At 35.5% G+C, this 22,662-nt stretch overlaps 1 protein-coding gene across 25 annotated transcripts in view; it reads left to right on the top strand.

Moving 5' to 3' along the window:
* The window catches only part of shank3a (SH3 and multiple ankyrin repeat domains 3a), a 323,493-nt gene that overhangs the window by 196,945 nt on the left and 103,886 nt on the right, over positions 1–22,662 (top strand). For all 25 annotated transcript variants that reach the window (XR_009267007.1, XR_009267008.1, XR_009267006.1 and 22 more), the window contains 3 exons: positions 4,290–4,367; positions 9,117–9,183; positions 13,016–13,358. Coding sequence is in view for 22 of the 25 variants with exons in the window: in XM_058751761.1 (XP_058607744.1) it covers positions 4,290–4,367; positions 9,117–9,183; positions 13,016–13,358 (488 nt within the window). In the remaining 3 variants the exon portion in view is untranslated. The remainder of the gene's footprint in view (positions 1–4,289; positions 4,368–9,116; positions 9,184–13,015; positions 13,359–22,662) is intronic.

The raw sequence follows: 22,662 nt of genomic DNA, 5'->3' as shown, positions 1-22,662 counted from the left end.
ATTACTCTTAAAAGAGATGAAAAATGTCCAGAAGTTGTATTTCATGGTCAACTAGTATGTTTATACAATATTTCAGTATATTACATAGCAATATAATTCAAATTTGTTGTTTTATAAGACATTTTGAAGTCTCCATTCATACAGTATTTCTAGATAAATGTGTGTTTGTATAAGTTTGTTTCAGTTCATATTCTAAAGGACCAGTTTTGTAAACAGCGTTCTGAGAATTTTGCTAAATCTGTCAAGAACTCCTTTTGTTGAGGTTCTCAAAAAGAAAATAGCTCATAAAAAGAATAAATGAATGACTTTAGATGCAAAAACCTCTAAGTCTGTCTGAGCTTTTTCTTTAAATTAGCATTTTTATTAGGCTCCTATGAAAATAACATTGGACATTTTTGAAAATAAGGCATTCAATAACTGACTGATAACCTTTTCATTGCTATTAAAGTGAAATTACCAAACCTAAACATAAGAGCCTGATAAAAAGTGCTCATTTAAAAGAAAAAGTCTTTTTTTGCATCTGTAGCCTTCAAATAATGTCTAAATCAGTTTTATTTTATGGTCATGGCTAGTTTATTTATTATAATTTACTGTGTGTGTTTATATATAACCTATATAACATATATAAAATATATAAAGCAGTAGAGCCTATAAGTGTATAATTATAATTGGCTTAAGAGCAAGTGAAGTTTTCATGTAGGTAACAAAGACAAACACATGTTGGTATGAGTTTGTGTGAGTTTTGTACTTTAAGGTCAATTTGTCATACTTGAAAGACAATTCTTAAAAAACATGCTCAGGAGTTGCTAAATCTGTCATGAAGTAGGTAAATGCGTGTGTGTGTGTGTGTGTGTGCGCTCTTCTACGAGCGCTCAGCGGTGATAGCGAGTTTTAAGGACTCTCTGTGGATGTTTAGCTCAGGCTCAGAGGAGATGTTAGAGTGGATCGATTCCCAGAAAGAGACTCTGAGAGAGGTCGTATCAGCCCGAGGAGAGAGGCATTACTGGATAGACGAGGGAAAATCTACGAGAGCAATGATGGAAGAAGAGACAGAGAGAGTGTGAAATAGTGCCAAAACGATGAGGAGAGCAGGAGGAGGTGAAAGGAAGAGACGACCACCTGATGTGGAACAGAAGGGTGAATTCAAAGCTACGGATAAGACGGCTGATGAGATTTGTCTGTGTGTGGGAGGTCAGGTTTCGCTCTCTTTGTGGGGAACAAATGTCCAAAAGTGAAGACAGTATAAGTGTTCGGCCACCTACATCACGCTCTCCATGATCAAATGTCTCATCCAACAGTTGCAAGTCTCCATGCATGTTTAGGCAAATGTGTTTTTGTGTGAGTTTATGTGTGTTTCTACCAGTTTTCTAAAAAAAAAAGAAAAAATTAGGTAACACTTTATTTTACGTGTCCTTGTTACACGTTACATGTAATTACTATTATAATAACAATACATTTTTCATAATTATATTCAAGTAACCCCCAGTCCTAAAGTATGTACTTAATATTACTCAGTACTTAAATGTATAATTAAGGGCACCTTAAAAAAAAGTGTAACAAAAAAAAAAAACAATAATAATAAATAAATTAAATAATAATATAATGTAATATATTAATAAATAATATAATATAATAAAAATAAATCTTAGAAGTTAGCTAAATCTGTCTAAAGCTAAATCTAAAGGTAAATGGCTCTTTAAATATCTAAATAATAATGTCCAAAAATTAATATTTTATGGTCAGGGCTACTTTAGTTTTTTATAATTTACTGTATGTCCGATATTAGCCTGATTTAGACCTAATGTATGCATTTGAATTGCATATAACATTTCCATGCATTTGGATTACACAGTTTTAACATCAACTAATAAAACTTAATAAAATATACATTTGTCAGTTATGCATAAATGAAACGGGTACGATTTCGGCACTCAAAAAAAATTAAAATAAATAATAATAAAATTAATAACCAAAATAATGTATATCTGAAAAATATATATATTATAATGCAGTGTTAAGTTTATTTGTTTGTTCAAACTGTGTAATTCAAATGGATGGATTTTTCTTTTTCAATTCAAATTTCACTAAGATGTTATGGGTTGTTGCTAGGGCATTGCTGTGTGGTTGCTAAGGTGTTTGTGATTGAAAGTGTGTTGAATATTATGAGCATTTATTACTTTTTGCTGAACAGAATTTCTAATCACAACTCATGTTTTATGTCTTGTTTAGATAACCACTATTTGATTAATTTATTGCTTTAATGTATGTTGCTGTATTATCAGCGCGGTATTTTTCATACGGACCCGCCCCTAAACATTTCATGAGAAGAAGACACAGTGGTTGACCTTTGACGACCTCGTTCTCTCTACAGTAAGTGGACAGTTCATGGCCAAAACGAGCTGCAAAGTGAATCAGATTTATGGCGACTTCATTCCATCTGTCTCTGTGAGTCTAGTCTAATAGCATTGTCCAGTATAGTCTCTTAGTTGTGTTCTTATAAAGTTTCACCACTAGAGGTCACATGTTGCTCTGTGGCCCAGCAGACATTCAGTCCATTGAAACATTCAGTAGAGTTTGTGCTTTCATACTACTGTTTCTCCAGCTCTGATGACTTCTGATTTATTGTTTTACATTAGTGTGTATAGCATATTATTTTTCAGTTCTGAATGTTTGTGTCCTTTAAATGGATCAATAGGGCAGAAGAGCGTATCAGAGATAGAGAGCAAAAGACAGAAAGGAGGGGGGAAAAAATCTGTGTGATGTGGAAGCTCAATCATCGTTCTGTTAATTCACTCTGCAGTCGAAATTACATATTGATTTCTGCACAGAGCCGTAGCATTAAACACATGCAGCGCTCCACTCTGTCTCCTGTATGACAGACTGTGTTCTGAATAGCATACTATCATGCTACTGACATACTGCTGTTTTTGCAGTATGTGCTGTATAGAATGCATGGAACCAGATGATGTATTCCACAATTCAAAGGCTTGGCATGAATGTGGCAGATGCAGTTTGTTTCTTGATTCATTATCTGATCCGACTGACATAAGTTGAGACATCTTTTACAAAATATTTTATACTTCAGGTATTCACTTTTGTATTTTATAATAGTATTTCACTTTTTATTTTTAAACAATTGCCGGTGTACATCTTAAACTGTGTAGTAAACTAGTATTTCAATATAGGCCTACCCTGTGTGAGTTACTGTATCCCACAATGCAATGCACACAACTTGACCTTCCATTTCCAGTCAATTTCAGCTCCACTTTCATTTAAAAAGTTTGTTTATTATAATTTTGAAATGTTTCTGAACGAGTTTATGCTCACCAAGGTTGCATTTATTTGATCAAATATTATTACAATTTACAGTTTCTATTTGAATATATTTTAAAATGTCATTTATTTCTGTAATATTTAAGCTGAATTTTAGCAGCCTTGACTCCTTATTCTGATCCTTTAGAAATCATTCTAATATGCTGAATATGAAACATTTCTTATTATTATCAATGTTGAAATGGCAGTGCTGCTCATTATTTTTATCAGAACAAAAAATCAGAAAAAAATAACTTTAGATAGATTTTTCGCAACATTATAAATGTCTTTACTTTCACTTTTGATGAATTTAATGCATCCTTGCTGAATAAAAGTATTCATTTCTTTCAAAAAACAAACATCTTTAATGTCCCCACACATCTGAACGGTATCTGTAAAAAAAAATTAGTTATAAGAAGTGTCTTTACCAGAGACGCTTCTGATTTGTGCTTGAGAGAGAGAGAGAAACAGACACAAAGTGCACTACAAGTGTAATTAAGGTTCCATTGAAGGTGTGTTAGTGGGCCAAGAGACGCTGTGATGTTTACTCACCACTGTTAGGAAACTAGGACACCAATCCCAGCTGAGTCATGTCTGCGTGGTACAGCTCCTAAATGTGTGTGTGGACTGTCAAAACTGTCTACAGAGAAAGAGAGAGCGGGATGATAGCCAGATGCTGTGCTGACCTTCTAAACACTCCGTCTCGGATGCCCATAGAGAAACACTGCCATTAGAGTAGCTCTCTCTCTGTTTTTCTCTCTGATAGCAGACCTACATATGAGCTGGTGAGCTAATTGGTCCCAGTGGAACATCAGTTTTGTCATTTCTGTAGTTGTGAAAGCGACACGTGCGCACACAAACACACTCATCCCCTTCCAAAACTTTCTAGGGCACATTTTCATGGACATGCAATGTACGCGTTTTACTAGCGACAAATTATCACAACGCTTGTAATCTCTCTGTTTGCCTCTCTCCAGGATAGCTGCGCGAGAGTGTTGCTGTTCAGAGGGGCGAATAAGGAGATTAAGAACTACAACAGCCAAACTGCCTTCCAGGTGAGAGCGCAATACCTCTGGCTTCCTGGAGATCAAACACCGTGGAAGAGTCAATGGAGCGGGATCTCATTTAAACTGATGCTGACGTTCACTGCCCACAGAGCCAAACTGTATTTAACTTTAGGCCAAGAGCAGTTTCGGGGCTGCGTCTTGAGAATTCACACTGGACATGAAAATGTCTACCTAGATAACATTTGTAGGCACTTCTGACAAAAAGGCTGGTAGGCAGCCAAATGATGAGACGCCTTCATTGGACCAAAATTAGCACTTTTGCAACCTCCTCAGAGAACATTTTAATTAAAGGTGGCGGACGGTGTCATGGGAAATGTTGATTAGTAAATATAGACATATTGGTAACACTTTATAATAACTGCACACTATGAATCATTAGTTAATCATTAGTAAATAGTCAATTCATCATTTATAAAGCATTGTTCCAACATTAATAGGCATTAGTAAGCAGTTTATAAATACAGCTATAAATGTTTTGTTCTTGAGCATATCTATAATGTTTAATAATTGTATTTTCATACTTTATTAATGATCAGTTTATAATTTCTAAATTATTACGTTATTTACAAACCAGTTATTTAGGAGTTGTCAGTGGTTCATAAGATCATTTAGAAAGTGTAAGTAAATGATTAATAAACTATTTAAATGTACATTTATGAATCTTATTATTTAGACATATGATAATAGTTGCTCAGTGTGTTAATAAATGCTTTATTAACACATATTCCTGCTGTAATTCATGATTAAGTCAGGTAGTTATAAAACATTTAGTAGTTGCCAGCCATCTATTTTTGTGAGCTCATCTAAAGTGAGGACTATTCATACCTCGTAAAGCATTTACAAAGGAGATTTAAAGGCTCATTTATCTTCCAAACAGACAAGTTAAACAAACACAACACAGAGGGATACAGAACACAGAAATATTTTTTCATGATGCAAAAAGGAAACTGTACAACTGTACAACTAAAAAGAAAAATTAAAGTGTACAGTTGGACAGTTTCATTTTTTTTCATCTTGAAATAAATATTTCTCAGTTCTGTATCCCTCTGTGTTGTGTTTGTTTGTTTTTTTCTGTTAGGAAGATAAATGAGCCTTTAAATCTCCTTTGTAATAGATATGCTTATAAATCAAGAACAAGGCATTTATAGCTGTATTTATAAACTGCTTACTAATGACTATTAATGTTGGAACAATGCTTTATAAAGGATAAACTGACTATTTACTAATGCTTACCTAATGATTCATAGCGTGCAGTTATTATAAAGTGTTACCAACATGGGTAATCAATGTAAATTTGGGTCCGCTGGCTGTGTACAACAAAGTAGTTGTGAAAAATGTAGGTGTTTGGTTTGACAGAGAATTTGTCAAATTTGATAAGCAAATTAACAATGTTGTTAAATCATGCTTTTTTTAATCTGAGACTTCTAGCTAAAGTAAAGACTTTTCTTTCTGTTAATGACCTTGAGAATCTCATCCATGCCTCGATTATTGTAATGCTATATGTGACCCTGGACCACAAAACCAGTCTTAAGTCGCTGGCGTATATTTTTAGCAATAGCCAAAAATACACTGTATGGGTCAAAATGATCGATTTTTATTTTATGCCAAAAATCATTAGGACATTAAGTAAAGATCATGTTCCATGAAGATATATAGTGAATTTTCTACCGTAAATATATCAAAACTTAATTTTTGATCAGTAATATGCATAGCTAAGAACTTCATTTGGACAACTTTAAAAGGTGATTTTCTCAGTGTTTAGATTTTTTTGCACCCTCAGATTCCAGATTTTCAAATAGTTGTATCTCGGCCAAATATCATAACAAACCATACATCAATGGAAAGCTTATTTATTCAGCTTTCAGATGATGTAGAAATCTCAATTTCGAAAAACTGACACTTATGACTGGTTTTGTGGTCCAGGGTCACATATATATAGGAGTTAATATGCGGCAGCTAGGCTGCTGACAGGCACATGCAAACATGAGTACATTACGCCGATTTTGTTTTCTCTCAAATGGTTGCCGGTTCTCTTGAGAATAGAATACAAACTTTTAGTGTTTGTTTTTAAATCCTTAAACGTTTGTCTCCAACATATCTTGATGCCTTAGTGAAACGTCACACTTCTGCTAGATGCTTGAGGTCTTCTGATCAGCAACTTTTAACAATTCCCAGATCTAGATTAAAACTTAAGGGTGACCGCGCTTTCTCAGTTGCTCCCCCGTTGTTAAAAACTTATCTATTAACTCAGGCTTTTAATTTCTCTGGGTGCTGAGTTTTATGTTCTTTATGTTTTATTTTCTTTGTGTCTTTTCTGTGTGATGTTATTGTCTTTGTTCAGCACATTGGGCAACAATGGTTGTATTAATTTGTGCTAAAGAAAAAAAAAAAAATCAATAGTACAATGAAAAGGTGATGGTATAAAATGGTACATAAATCTAAAAATTGATATATACAATGGTACTATATTTCAAAGTGTGGTTTGGCTATGGTACCATGTTTAAAAAAAAGAGAGAGAGAATTGATAAGAAACCATGGCATTTTTTGGTACTTTTTTGTTGATTTGCTATGATATTACCATCATGCCACTGTCTAAATTCTATATGTACAAAAGAGTAGGTTCATTAGGAATTTTAAAAAATGTTTTTGAAAATCTCTTATGCTCACCAAGGCTGCATTTATTTGATTAAAATTTCAGTAAAACAGAAAATTTGTGAAAAATTATTACAATTTAAAATAATTATTTTCTATTGTAATGTACTTTAAAATGTAATTTATTCCTGTGATGCAAAGCTGACTTTTCAGCATCATTACTCCAGAATTCAGGATCACATGATCCTTCAGAAATCATTCTGCTGATCTGCTGCTTAAGAAAATTATTTTATTATTATTATTATTATTATCAATGTTGAAAACAGTTGTGCTGTTTAAAACTTTTGTGGAAACCGTCATACATTTTTTTTTTAGGATCATTTGATAAATACAAAGTTCAGCATTTATTTGAAATAGATATCTTTGAAATGTCTTTACTGTCACTTTTGATCAACTTAATGCATTCTTGCTGAAAGACAGTATTATTAAAAAAAAAACTAAAACAAAATCTAACAGAGTTCAACCTTTTAAACAAATATTGAAATATGCTCCAATTTTTCAATCTGTCAAGTTCACACTGCCCCTACAAACACCATATTCCATTAGCTGTTGGGTTTTGCTGGATTCGTGTATTAACCATGCTAGCATTTGGTCCGTGTAAGTGTCATGTTAACATGACATGTCAAATGGTTCACTCGTGCCCTTCTGGTCCAAATGTACAATGTGATGCTTCATGTGAACATATTAACAGCATATTGGGATTGGTGTTTGTGTGCTTCTGTTCTGTGATGCTCGGTGCTTGAACTCACAGTACAATTGATGTTGACACAGATTTTCAGCTCAGATCAAAGTTAATTTGTTAGTACAAGGGGAGGGGGAACCCGAATTGGTGCGGCTGCATAAACCAACACGGAAACCATTAGACAGCTGCTTTGATTCTGCTTTTAGTGAGGAAAAGTTAATTAGCCCTCACATTCATAAAAGAAAGAGAGAGTATCATAAATGAGTAATTGGTCTTTGGTCCTTATTTGAGACCTGTTTGTTCACTGCACACTTACAAAAAATTACCTAGGTGCAATGGTAAATCATGTAAATCTGAGGGCAATAGGCCTACTATGGTACTCTACTATTTATTTTTCAATATAATGTTTAACACTAAAATAAAAACGTTGTATACAAACATTTATATTGCACATGAGTTTTTATATGAGCATTTAATAATATGTTTCTATTTTACTCCAGTTCGTTGTTGAAATATCAACATTTAAACGGTGGCTGTCATAACTTGTTTTCATGACAGATGTATTCAGACATTTAATAAATGAGACATCGCTAATATAATGACTATGTAATATAGTGCATATGTTTAGCGAAATGTTCCTGTCTACAGTTATGTTTTTCTAGCTAACTATCAAGCTATATGGGAAATGAAGACTTTACATGGTTACGTTTACAAGCCGTTTTGTTGATGACTTTCCGCGAACACTGATTGCGCGATTTCATGATACATTTCAGTTGGTTATACTGTATCTTTCAGCATACCTTCTGATGTTCATTCTTGTTTACTACTTGCTGTAACTGTTAGTAAAACGGAAGAGATCAGCCACCTGTTACGCCACACTAAAGATCGCCTAAACGGTGTTTGTTTGGATTTCGTGACGAAACTGACAGAATTTAAAAGCTGAGACTTTGCTTCATATTAAAAGCAATAAAGCACAATGCTTATTGCGATTGTTGGATGGGAGGTGCGCTACAAATAATGTTTTGCGAAGTTTAGTTGGCACGAATCAACAGAAAATAGCTTAAATAGAGTAAAATATTGATCTTGTGATTTAAGAATTGAATTGATAGTGCATAGCTTCACTCTATATTCTGACAATCTGCTATATAGTCAATATTTCATGTCCATTTATTTATTTATTTGTAGACAGGATAAAGTAGTCAGTCAGAATGATTTTGTAGTAGCTAATGACTGACAGCTGACTGTACATTATTGCTTATGAATTGCTGTCTTAGTTTTTTGGTTTTTGGTAACATAACATCCTGTTATGAATTGCATGCAGTGTTATAAATCTGTAACTGGGGTTTTTGTTTGCCCAGGGATGTTTGGCAGAAAAATAACCCATTTTTTCTTTCTCTCTGTAGGTGGCTATTATAGCTGGAAACTTTGACCTGGCAGAAATTATAAAGACTCACAAAGCATCAGATGTTGGTAAGTGGCTCGTATACTGTACCTCCACCATCATTAGCTGCTATCGAATTTGCAAGCAAGCGCAAACAATCCCTTGTGTTAATGAATCCTTACAAACACAGCAGAGCGCCACGGCCAGGGAACATGAAAATGAGAGCGGCCCCTTGTGCGTCCCTGTGTGTTTGTGAGTCTGCAGCGTTCGGGTGAATGAGAGTCATCACTCTATTCGCCCGCGTCGACGGCAAGGCTAGCTCATTCCACGCGCTAGTTCTGGCGGGGAATAGCAGCATTGTCGCACCGCTGTAATGGATCGTACCCATTAGTGTGGAGTACCATTGTCATGGCGACAGAGCGGGGTTAATCCCCGAGGCTCAGCAGGTGTTGGGAGTTTGATTTGAGCCAATGGGAGTGTAGCCGCAGGCTCCAGTATCTCATCAGAACCGTGTGTGACCTCGATGAAGGATGGGACGGACGCTCTCACGCACACACAGAATCAGAACCGGCCTTAAAACACGCCGTTTACGGGACGGGAGTTGATATTTTGTCACTAATACTGAAACCTCTCGGGATGTGTCCATTCTTTGTCTCTCTTTCCTCTCATTTCCTTCCCATCAGTCACCGAGAGAGAGGAAAAGAGAGAGTGAGCGAGTGTGTCCTGAGTGGGTTGGACAGTTGGCCTTTTCACTCTGAATGGATGGGCAGAAGAGTAGAGGATCTAAACAAGCAGACAGCTTGACTACAGAGCGCAGTATTTACACTGCTTAAACAAACGGCCCATCTTAAGTGGCCCTAGATGTTTCTCAGGGTGAAACTATTGAAGGAGTCATTTGAATATACGAATAGTAATATATATGATCATTTTTAGTACTGTCAGTTTGATGTGTTAATTTAGTAATATATTAATCATACTCAAATGCAATAAAAATGAGTAACACTGAGCTGCACTGGTTTAAAAAAAAAAAACCTTGTTTACCAGTAAATGTTATTTAAATTGAATTTTAAATTCAATGTTAAATTCAAATTATAATTTTTCTATATTATAATATATTTCAGTAAAAAGATCTTAAATATATATATATATATATATATATATATATATATATATATATATATATATACACAGTGCTGCTTGAAAGTTTGTGAACCCTTTAGAATTTTCTATATTTCTGCATAAATATGACCCAAAACATCATCAGAGTCCTGAAAGTAGACAAAGAAAGCCGAATCAAACAAGTGAGAGAAAAATATTTTCTTTGCCATTTATTTATTGACAAAAATGAGCCAGTTTTACATATCTGTGCGTTGCAAAAGTATGTGAATCTTTGCTTTCAGTATCTGGTGTGACCCCCTTTTGCTGCAGTAACTGAAGGTAAAGTTTCCTGTAAATGCTGATCAGTCCTGCACAATAACATGTGGGAGTTTTAGCCCATTCCTTAGTGCAGAACCACTTAAACTCTGTGATGTTGGTGGGTTTCCTCCTATGAACTGCTTGCTTAGGTCCTTCCACAACATTTTAATTGGATTAAAGTCTGGACTTTGCCTTTACAAAACATTAACTTTGTTCTTCTTTAACCATTCTGTGGTAGAAATGACTTGTGTGCTTGGGGTTGTTGTCTTGCTGCACGACCCACATTCTCTTGAGACTCTGTTCTTAAACAAATATCCTGACGTTTTCCTTTAGAATTTGCTGGTATAATTCAGAACTCATTGTTTCATCAATGATGGCAGGCTGTCCTGGCCAAGATGCAGCAAAACAGGCCCAAGCCATGATACTACCACCACCATGTTTCACAGATGGATAAGATTCTTAAGCTGGAACGCAGTGTTCTTTTCTCTGAACATACTAGCTTCTCATTTAAACCAATAAGTTCTATTTTGGTTTCATTCATCCATTAAACCTTTCTCCAATAGTCTTCTGGCTTGTCCACATGATCTTTAGCAAGCAATTTTCTTTTTGGAGAACAGTGGCTTTCTTCTTGCAACTCTGCCATGCACACCATGGTTGCTCAGTGTTCTCCTGACGGTGGGCTCATGAACATTAACATTAGCCAATGTGAGAAAGGCCTTTAGTTGCTTTGAAGTTACCCTGGGAACTTTTGCAACTTCGCAGACTATTACGCGTTCTGCTTTGGAGTGATCTTTGTTGGTCGACCACTTCTCAGGAAGGTAACAGTGGTCTTGAATTTCCTCCATTTGTACACAATCTGTCTGACTGTGGATTTGTGGAGTCCAAACTCTTTAGAGATGGTTTTGTAACCTTTTCTAGCCTGATGAGCAACATCAACTCTTTTTCTGAGGTCCTCAGTAATCTCCTTTGTTCGTGACATGATTCACTTCCACAAACATGATCAGACTTTGATAGATCCCTGTTCTTTGAATAAAACAGGTCACGTACTGACATTTGATAGTCATTGCACTGACTGAAAACACCTGAGTCTAATTTCACCTTTAAATTAACTGCTAATCCAAGAGATTCACATACTTTTGCAACGCACAGATATGCAACACTGGATCATTTTTCTTAATAAATAAATGACAAAGAAAATATTTTTCTCTCACTTGTTTGATTGGGTTCTCTTTGTCTACTTTCAGGACTTATATGAAAATCTGATGATGTTTTGGGTCATATTTATGCACAAATATAGAAAATGCTAAAGGGTTCACAAACTTTCAAGCAGCACCTGCTGTCAAATCAATTAATCGCCTCCAAAATAAAAGTTGGTGTTTACATAATACATGTGTGTAGTGTGTATATTTATGAATAGAAAAATACACACACAAACATGTATATATTTAAGAAATATATATGATATATATTTATGTATAATATAAATCATAAACTATATACATACACACACACACACACACGTTATGTTAACACAAACATTTTTTTGGGTGTGATTAATCGTGATATTTATATACACACACAAATATAATATTCAAATGCACACACACAACTAACCAAATAATTGTAAATAGTTATTATGTAGGCAAAATGCATAAGCCTAGTATAAATGATATAAAATACAGTCTTGAAATATTACATACATTGTCACTTAATGTTCAATGTAACTTCAGTTACATTGAGGCAAAACCAATTGAGAACTACAGTCCTAGGATGTATTGAGTGGCTTGTTCTTGTTCTCACATCCTGCTCTGATTGGCAGAGAGCTGTTCATATCTGATCAGGTGACAGGTGGATGTTCAGTACAGCGGTTTGATCAATACTTAATTTACATTAGAGATTAGAGAGAATCAGCTATGAGACTGACAGCAAACCATATGTCAGGATGACAGTGCAGTGCACTCTTTTATCCTGCTTGTCTCTGTGTCTCTCGCTCTCGTTGTATCATTAAATAAGGCTGTCATTGAGCCATTTGAACTCTTCTGACCCTGGTATACACAACGCCGTGCATTTTTAACCACACATTAGCTTTAAAACAGCATCAGTACAGAGTTTTACCTGCATCTAGGAGAGGTGAGATATTGCCATCTAGTGTTGATGGTCTGTACTAATTGCTTTCCTCAGTGAGAAGAAAAAACAGCCTCATTTCTCAGTTATTGGTAAACAAGAGAGTTTGTTGTGTAATGTTCAGTTTTTTACCCCAAAAACGTCCCAAGCAAACGACCGCTGTGCTAGCGGTCAGGACAGGAGGAAGTGTGTTTTGCTAATGAATTATAGATGAGGTGCTTTGTAATTCGAGTACGTCTTTTGTTTACCTCTTTGAATGCCTGATGAGGTTTCTGTACCCTTCATTTACAAATTATGCTAATTGTACCTGACAGTTTGTCACGTACGGCCGCCCCTCATTCGATGTGACCTTTTGTTGACACCTGCTCTTCCTGTTTCCAGTGCCTTTCAGGGAAACGCCTTCCTACGCAAATCGCCGGCGCGTGACCGGAGGCGACACGCTGACATCATCACGCTCGCTGCCTCGCTCCGCCTCCGACAACAATCTGAACAACGTGGCTGACATAGGCCCCGCCCACTCACCCGTGCCGTCTCTGAGGAGCCTGCCCCCTCTGGCGCACACTGGGATCGATGCGGCGGCCGACGGCAGCCTGCAGAGCACGGGCAGCTCGCTCTCCTCGCACTCCCGCTCGCCCTCCCTCCAGCGCGTCAGCGAGGAGCCCGGCACGCATGCAGTACGCCGACACGCGCCCCTCACGCACTCCCACAGCCGCGGACGCCTCAGGTGAGCATTGCGCATCCACAGTCCTGGTTTGCACTTGCGGAACTCTGACGAAAGTTTTACAGATTTCCACCTGTCGTTTGTAAAAATTACCTGTTAATTGGGTGTTTGAGTATAAAATATTTTTGCTAATTTGATTACAAACTGGTATCCTTAAAGGGTTAGTTCACCCAAAAATGAAAATTCTGTCATTAATTACTCACCTTCATGTCGTTCCAAACTCGTAAGACCTTTGTTCATCTTCGGAACACAAATTAAGATATTTTTGATGAAATCCGAGAGCTCTCAGACCCTCCCATAGACAGCAAGGGTCCTACCATGATCAAGTTCCAGAAACATAGCAAGGACACTGGTAAAATAGTCCATGTGACATACTTTTTGTGCACTAAGAAAACAAAAATAACGACTTTATTCAACAATTGTTCTCCTCCTCATCCCGTCTGCAGCGGTGTGCCACCATTATGGAGAGAGCGCATGCGTTGTGATCTCGTAGCTTTGTAAAATTACGGTTGAACCCCTGATGTTCAACCCCAATTTGGGTCGTTTTGACAACCCCACAGCTATTATTTAAAAATTACTGTAAAGTACTGGTGGATTAAAAAGCAATTAACCCAAAATGGCTTGCAAATGAACCCCATAGAATAGTCAGAAAAAGAAAAAAAAACATTTCAAACTAACAAAAAATCTTAAAAAGTTTGCATGTGTGCTTGATGTGATAAAGTGGGCTTTATAGGTTTAAAATCACTAACACATGCAGAATGACTACAGTAACAACACAGACAACAGTAATAAGCAAAAGATAAAATATATTTATAAGAAACGACACCTAAAAATTGGTAACACTTTAGTATAGGGACCAATTCTCACTATTAACTAGTTGCTTATTAGCGTGCCTATTATTGACACATTGGCTGTTTATTAGTACTTATAAAGCACATATATGACCCTTTACTAACTATTAATAAGCAGCAAGCATTGAGAGTTTATTGAGGCAAAAGTCATAGTTAATGGTTCGTTATTAGCGAGAATTGGACCTTAAAATAAAGTTACCAAAAAAATAAATGTATGTGAATGAGAAAGGGTGCAGAAAAGACTGTCAAATCAACTATTTATACAATTTAATGAAATCACTTTTTCATCAATGATGAAATTTACATAGTAGTAGCATGGTGTCATGGTACTTTGATATAAACCATAATACTTCCAAGAACAGGATGCTACTACCCTGTTACATGTACCCTGTTACAAAGTACCATTGATATTCCCATCTGATTCCATCACTGTAGCACAAAACGGTCACAGTTACTCTAAGAATAATGCCAGTTAATCATATTCCCATGCATGGTGCATAAATGATACTGTAAGATACCTCACAAAGTACCATGGTTTTATGATTAAATTGATTTCCCATGTATATGTTTTTATGGTAATGCTGTAGTGTTTTTCAAAGGCAGCAATGTGCGTAGTTTTGTGAGTGTGTTTTATGAGTTATCACAAGCCCTTTTTTATTTATGGCCACTGAGACCTATATTGAATGAAATCACTCGGGTTTCTCTGTTCGTTCTCCTCCATCTAAAATACTCATACTGTTGTAATCTATCACATCCTCACAAAGCAGCATTTGATCGACATTTGCTGCTTTTAAATCGTGCTATTCAAATGTTTAATATATATTCAGATTAGACTTTCCTCTCATGCAGAGCTGCAGGACATTGCTGGAATAGTCTGTGTTTTGGGACTCCAACAGGCCTTATTGAATTTCCCAGCAATATTGCTCTGAATCTCATATTGTGTATTTATTGCAGGGAGATGATTGACAGGTTTTTAGTGATCGTGAGACGTTGCACTTTATAATTGTGTTGTTTCTAAATGGACTAGAATGTTAAACTTACATGGATTAATTTGAAATTCAAACTCTTAGTGTTGTGTCCGATGTAAATAAGAAATACTTTGAATTATAGCAAGGGTTGGTGGGTAGTGGGTGTTTTGCAGTGCTAATCAGCACAAATCTGACACTGGAGACGCAGCAGAGGTTGTTTATCACCACACTGCCTTTTATAGCAGGTGTAATTTTTCTACTGTCTGAAACACTCATCTGAAATGTACTAAATCACACCATTATGTGCCGCACAAAACAGTGAGAGACCCGATCACAGTTGATTCCGATTGAGTTTGACATTAGCATTTTGCTAAGCTAACAACATGATACTTTTATATGGGAACAAAACAAACCGTATATTGACTTCTAAAACCACTGTTGTCTATTCAAAGCTTTCACCTGCAAAAACAATCAGATGTTTTTGAGTTATCTTTATCTGGAGAAATTTCTCAGGAAATAGTAAGATTAATTCAGTGGGATTAATGCATTAAATGAATCACCATATCATGTAATAATTTCAATTAGAACTTTTTTATCAATATGTGTTAGTATTGAATGAAATACTGTTCAAAAATTTGGGATCAGTAAGATTTTTTATTTTTTTGAAAGTTTCTTAAACTCACCAAGGCTGCATTTATTTGCCAAAAAAATATTATTACAATTTAAAATGTGTATTTTATAATGTAATTTATTCCTATGATGATCCTTCAGAAATCATTCTAATATGCTGATTTGCTACTCAAGAAACATTTATCAATGTTGAAAACAGTTGTTGCTGCTTAATATTTTTGTGGAAACAGTTTTTTCCCCCTCTAGATCTGTGAAGAATAAAAAGTTCAAAAGTACATCATTCATTTGAAATAAATATCTTTTGTAACATTATAGATGTCTTTACTGTCAGTTTTGATCCATTTAATGTGTCTTTGCGGAATATTTCTTTGTGAAAAAAAAAAATTGATTCTGATCCCAAACTTTTGAACAGTAGTGTATATTCATAGTTTATAAGTTTATAATTCTTGAACGAATTATAAATCTCAGTGCATTTTTGGATATACCTATTCACAAAGCACATATGCCCTTTCACTTCACATTTTGGCATTGTGTGTGTGTGTGTGTGTGTGTGTGTGCGTTTTTGTGACAAATGAGGACATAAATTTGTATAATGAAAAGGGTATGACAACGGTATTACAAGGAAAAGGTGACTTTTCAGGACATTACCCCATGTCCCCACTTTTCAAAACGCTTATAAATCACACAGAATGGAGTGTATTGAAAATCTGAAATACCAGACAGTTTCCTGTAAGGGGTAGGTTTAGGTGTAGGGTTGGTGTAGGGCAAAAGCACATACAGTTTGTACAGTATAAAAACCATTACGCCTATTGGATGTCCCCACTTTTCACAAAAACAAACGTGTGTGTGTGTGTGTTGAGAGCATGTCTGTATGTCTGTTCCTAGATGGGGATCTTACTACAGATGATCTATACAGAATTGTTTACTACAAGCATATTTCAAAATGGCTAGATATTACAGGGTAGGGTAGATAATGCTGTTTTGTAGGTTAGAAAAGTGATGACTACTTTCTGAAGCAGTTCTTTTGTGCTGTTTAACTTCCCTTCAGCAAAACGAGTGGCTTTGTGTGCTAATTTGGACCTCGGGACTCTAATTTTACCAGCAGGTGTAGTGTACTTCTGCCACAGAACAACACTTTAGGGCTCACTCTCTTTTTTTGTGTGGTCCTGAGGGGCGTTTGCTGTGTTCTGTCCTAGTTGTCCATCTGTCAGTATTTCCTGACATCCTGGCCCGCTAATAATAATAACGTGTGTTTGCAGTGTGTCTGTGTTTAATACACCGAATGTGATGATACCAACAGGAATTAAGCCAAAGCGCCTGTCCTTGGTGTCCGGCGTTCTATAAAAGTCCCCTCTCTTTCTCTCTGGTCATTGCCCTTTGTCTGGCTGTGTCCACCTGTCACTCCCTGAGGTGAGCGTGGTGACCAGGAGAGTGTGTAATTAGTACTGTAGCGGTGCGGTCAGCGCTGGCCGCCCACTTCCTGTTCAGGGTCAGATTCGAGGCCATGACACGATGTTCTAAACATTGTCAAAGTGGATTTAGAGATCACAGGTCGCTGGGTGCACGAGCACCAACAACACAGAGGAATCAAAGGTCAGAGGTCAAGCGCGAGTGTTATTGGTTGACGGTGTATGATATCGAGTTAAATTTGGCCCTTGCTATGATATGAATCCTTAAGTTATAAAAAGAAAAAATGAGGTTTAGATCGAGGTGATGTTGTGTCACTGAATATGTGTTGTCACTTCAAAGTGCTTAACAAATATTTAAACCATCAAAGTTGTTCATGTTTAGAGAGATTAAATAACAATAAAAATTGGTAATATTTATATTATATAATATTTACAAAAAAAAATGACAAGGAATTTAGTGTGACAGTAGCTCAGCCACTTTAAATAACACTGCGATTAATATTTTTTATCTTGTTTTCCATTACAAATATGTAAAGATTTGTCACTCTTATATCAAGATACATTTACTTGAGAAGCAAAATGACAAAAACTGAAGTCAAATATCATGTAAATTATATTTTAAAAATGATAAAGGGGTAAGTAAAATAAACGTTTCCCTTTGAATTCAGATTTTATTCTTTACCCTATTGGCAGATATTTTATAAACTCAAAAAAAAAAATAATATAATATCTTAATAATAATTTTAATAGTATTTTTTTGTTTTCCAGTAAAAATATAAAAATATATGAGTTTTATTTTATTTATTTATTTATTGGTGCATGCAACTTTGCAGTCCAGCAAGCTAAAACCAAACAGTCCACCTTTGTAACTGGTAGTTTTTAAATTAATCACCTATTAATAAGTCTCCAGTCACCAATATTAATTATTGTAGTCAAAAATATCACCAAATGTATGTTTCCTTTTTACATCAATATGTCGAAACAATTTCAGGGGTGACTCCTGTGTTCATACAAACAGAATGCTAATTTATGGGATTCATTGCAATATTTAAATGCCATTGTCAATTCCAAAACGTTGGCATTTAAGCAGTTACATAATATAATATATGAGACATCATCTTGATAAAGTCTGTCATAGACAGTGTGTTCAGAAATAATGAACAGCCTGGGAGATTGTTCTTTTGAATGTCATTGTATAAGTAAAGGTGACATGCACATTACAGATTTTTGCTCCGCTCAGTAGTAGCTGTTTAAATTGGCTATAGTGATATTGAGACCAGACAACAACCGTGTGAGTGAAAAAAAACATCTCATTAAAGCTCTGAATATCTGTTGCAGTGTTCCTAATGAATAATGCACAGTGAAAACGAAGTGGAAGTTTTCTTTCCTGTGAAAACATGATGATAAAAGTATTCTGATGGGCCGGTGTGAATGAAAGGTAAAAGCTCATCACTCATCATTAACATGTCTCTTTTACCACCAGTTAAGAGGCTAAAATTTAGACCTTACCTCACTTCTGCTGTTTCATTACTTTGCCGATTTATGAGCTCCGTTTAGAGAGGAAAAAGAGAGAGGGAAGGAGAATTGAGTGATTTATTGAAGGCAAAAAGGAATCCATTTTGTTTGTGCAAGGCAGGTAAATGAGGTGTCACTCTGAAAGAGCACTCTCTCAGTCTGGAGCTTTCCATGATGGATTCCACCCTCAGGACATCCAGACCTGCCACTCCCTCGACGCTCACCCGTAAACTGATTTCCTATTGGACGATGAGAGATTTAAGGGGTGGCGGTGAGGTCAAAATCATCTTCTGCGTTCCTATTGGCTTGTTCTTTACCTCTGGCTTATTCCTTATCCACACTCATAGTCATTTGGGTTTAAAACCAAAGCATCAAAGAATTTCCTTATGGGTGAATCTCACAAAAACATTCCCAGGTGACATTTCACCCCAGGATCAACAGAAAAAGAATATTTATTAACTATAGTTTATAAATTATAAATATTCATATATTTGATTTTTAAATAAGAAATGCAGTGTATGAAATATAATTTAAATAAATGTATTTATTATTCATATATCAAGATTTTACTTCTCAGTGGTGATTCTTAAATTAATTAGACTTTTAACCGAGTAAACTATTACTGTAAAAGCTACTGTAATACTATAAAATGTAATTTCTGATTATTTATGTATTCTATATGTACAAAAAGTTTTTTTGTTTGTTTGTTTTTGGGAGAAATATGTCATTTCTTGACAGGTTTCATGTGATTCACCCAGGTCCTCTTGTGATAGAACCATTGTCTTTCTCTTTGCAAAATATTCAGAAGTATTAAAAAGAAAAAACTGAAGAAAAGGAATTGAAGGAGAGAGGAGAAAAAGGTAATTTTTTGTTGATAGCAGTGTTTCCAAAATTGCTGGGAGGTTGGAATGACCCAGTAAACACAAACATTCACGCATACACACACACATCTGTCGGAGGAAGGGCTTCACACCGACTTCATTACACTCAATTAACCCCTACCATTACACTGAGAGAGATTCTGACAGAAGAACGGAAGAGATGATGAGAGAGAACGAGACGTAACTCATTTCATTCTTTCATCTTAGTCCATCCACAGAGACCATTTTGCGATTGTGCACTTATGCAAATAACGGTTTGCAAGGTAATGACTGATTCTGATGCCTTATTCTGTTATTACAAAGCATATGAGTCTCTCTCCATTGTGGCTGGACTGGTTGGTCTCAACATCATTTTTTTCAGAGCTCAAAGGGTCATTTCTTCCAGATAAAGTCTTTTAGTTTTATTCCTATTGTCAGGCAAAGATGGAAGCTTTCTTTAGCTGAGATTTTTAAAGAACAGCGCAGCACGCTTTTTGATAGCAGCACGATACAGCCGATGACAAAGCTGTGCTAAAAAAGCAAGTCACATTGAATCTATTTTTGTGATGGCAATGACATCAATTTTTCTTTGTGACCTTAGTTGTAATATATGCTAAATAACCTGTCACACAAATATGTTTCCCTCAAGTACTGCAATATATTTCACCTGGATTGTTTTTTAAAGTAGTTTCTGTAGCTTAAAAATTCAAATATACATATTTGTGTGTGTGTGTGTGTATGTGTACTGTATGTGTGTATATATATATATATATATATATATATATATATATATATATATATATGAATTATCTTATATATTAAGTTTTGTCATTTTAGTTATTTTTAGAAATTTAATGTGCAGTTGTGCAAGTTTTTAGTTACAGATATTTATTTTTCTGCAGTTTTTAAATTTACATTTTTCATCTAATATTCAGTTTTTATAGTTTTAGTTAACAGCAGTAATTTTATATATTTATAGATAGATACATCTTTTCAATTATAGTTTTTTAATATTTATATTTCTGTAGGTTAAGTTTACATTTTTTCATATAATATTTATATTTGAATTCAGCTTTATTTCAAACAACAAAAACCTTTTTAATTTTTAATAGTTTTACTTTTAGCTAACAATCATGTTGTAGAAAGTTGAGATGCTTGTGTCTGTGGCCCCAGATAACACACACATGACAAGTAAGTTTGTGGAGTTATTCACAGCATGATGACAGCGTGGAGACTTAGTCTTTGACTTTGGATCAAGCTGCTGTTACCTAAAGAGAGAGCAAGAATCGTGAAAGACGGCAGAAAAGAAGCCTCTGATTCACTGTTGACACGAACACCCGGCGAATCAAGACAGTTGCTTTCAATTTATCTCTCCATGATGGCAGTTGCCAGGGTTACCAAAGTATAGTTGGTGTCCAAGGAGGCAGCCGAGAGGATGCTCAGGAGAGGTATAGAGCCAATATATCACTTTTTCACACCCCTCACCAGGACACTGTATGCCTGAGGGGTTTAGTGTGGTCGATTAGGGCAAGGTTGTTGTTGTGTGCGAGTGTGTGGGATTCTGAGGGTTACACATGTCTGTGTGTGTGAGTTAATATCTAAAGGTGCTTGTCATGAAGTTTGAATGAGGTCAGTCCTTCTCGACAGAGAAACGCATGTTAGAGCTGAAGTACAGTAGTTAGAATGTGGCCGTGTTTCAAAATCCAGGGAGCTTCGTACCTAGACAGTATGTTTTAGGAAACATAGGTGCGTTTGCATGTTCAAATAAAACATTTCGAGGCAATTTTTAGCTGTATTTTAATTTTCAAATTGAACACATTCATCATAGGCATTTTTTTTTTCTCAATTGAACTTTTTTGATCATTGCAGGCACATCTGAACCAAAACCATTTGGGCATCATTGTGTGTTTCTGTTTTTAAAGTCCACTTTAGACATTCTACTAACATTAAGTAACTTTGCAACTACGTCAACTTGCAGTGTGTGTTAATATCTTCTAACACTTTATTTTGATGGGTCCACAACATACAACATACTGACTATGAGAAACTTTGCAAGTATATGTCAACTTATTCTACTAACCCTAAACCTACCCTACTGAGAGTTAGTAGACATGTAGTTGCAAATTAATGAGAATTAGTTGACATGTAGTTGCAAAGTTACAGTACTTGTAGTTAGAAGAATGTTTAAAGTGGACTATCAAAGTAAAGTGTAACCAGTTTGAATGTTCAAATTAAATTCTTGAATTGACTTTTTATGTATATCATACAATATCATACATTTTATATAATACTTTTAAATAAGTCCCATTAGTTAATGTTAATTAATGTATTAATATTACCTAACAGTGTTTATTAATCTTTGTTAACATTAGTTAATACAAATACACCTGTTTATTGTTAGATCATATTGGCTCAGGTCTATGATTATTAATAATATTATCAAATACAACTTTTGATTTTAATAATGTATTAGTCCATTTTGAAATTAATAGAGGTGAATAAATGTTTTAGTTGATGGTAACTAATGATACCTCTTTGGAAAGTGTTACTGAACATTTTAAACATACTCGATTTGAAAATCGGAATCTAACATCTATGTTTGATCGTTCAGATTCAATGCTTTGAAACTGATTGTTTGAATCAATATTCTTTGGGTCTCATAGGCACGTCTGAATGTTTGAATGAAACACATTTTGAATCAGACATTTTTGGGCATCATGCACGTTCGAATCTTGTATAAAATTCTTGTGAATCACTAGCAAAATTCAATCGAACTTTGGAACTGTATCGGTGGGCAGCTCATTAGATTCTGAGTTTTGAAACACAGCACATGTCTTTGTGGAAGTTCCTCATGCATGGGAAGAGTCAGATCGGCCTGAGATCAGAGGGAATGTCATCTACAGGCTGCACTGCTTCAAATCTATCGTCTTACAAATGTCCTAAATAAAAAGAACACTTGTCAGAGGCTGTGTATGTCTGTTTTTATGATGATTGATGTGTGTGAAATATGGTATTACTGCAGAGCCCGCCGATGATTTTCAGCGCTGTTTATTACAGGCTTGAGGCGGCTCTGA

This window comes from Onychostoma macrolepis, chromosome 18 (assembly GCF_012432095.1).
Source record: "Onychostoma macrolepis isolate SWU-2019 chromosome 18, ASM1243209v1, whole genome shotgun sequence".
Lineage (NCBI taxonomy): Eukaryota > Metazoa > Chordata > Actinopteri > Cypriniformes > Cyprinidae > Onychostoma > Onychostoma macrolepis.
The sequence above is the reverse complement of the archived record's forward strand: the minus strand, read 5'-3'. Positions and strand labels throughout refer to the sequence as shown.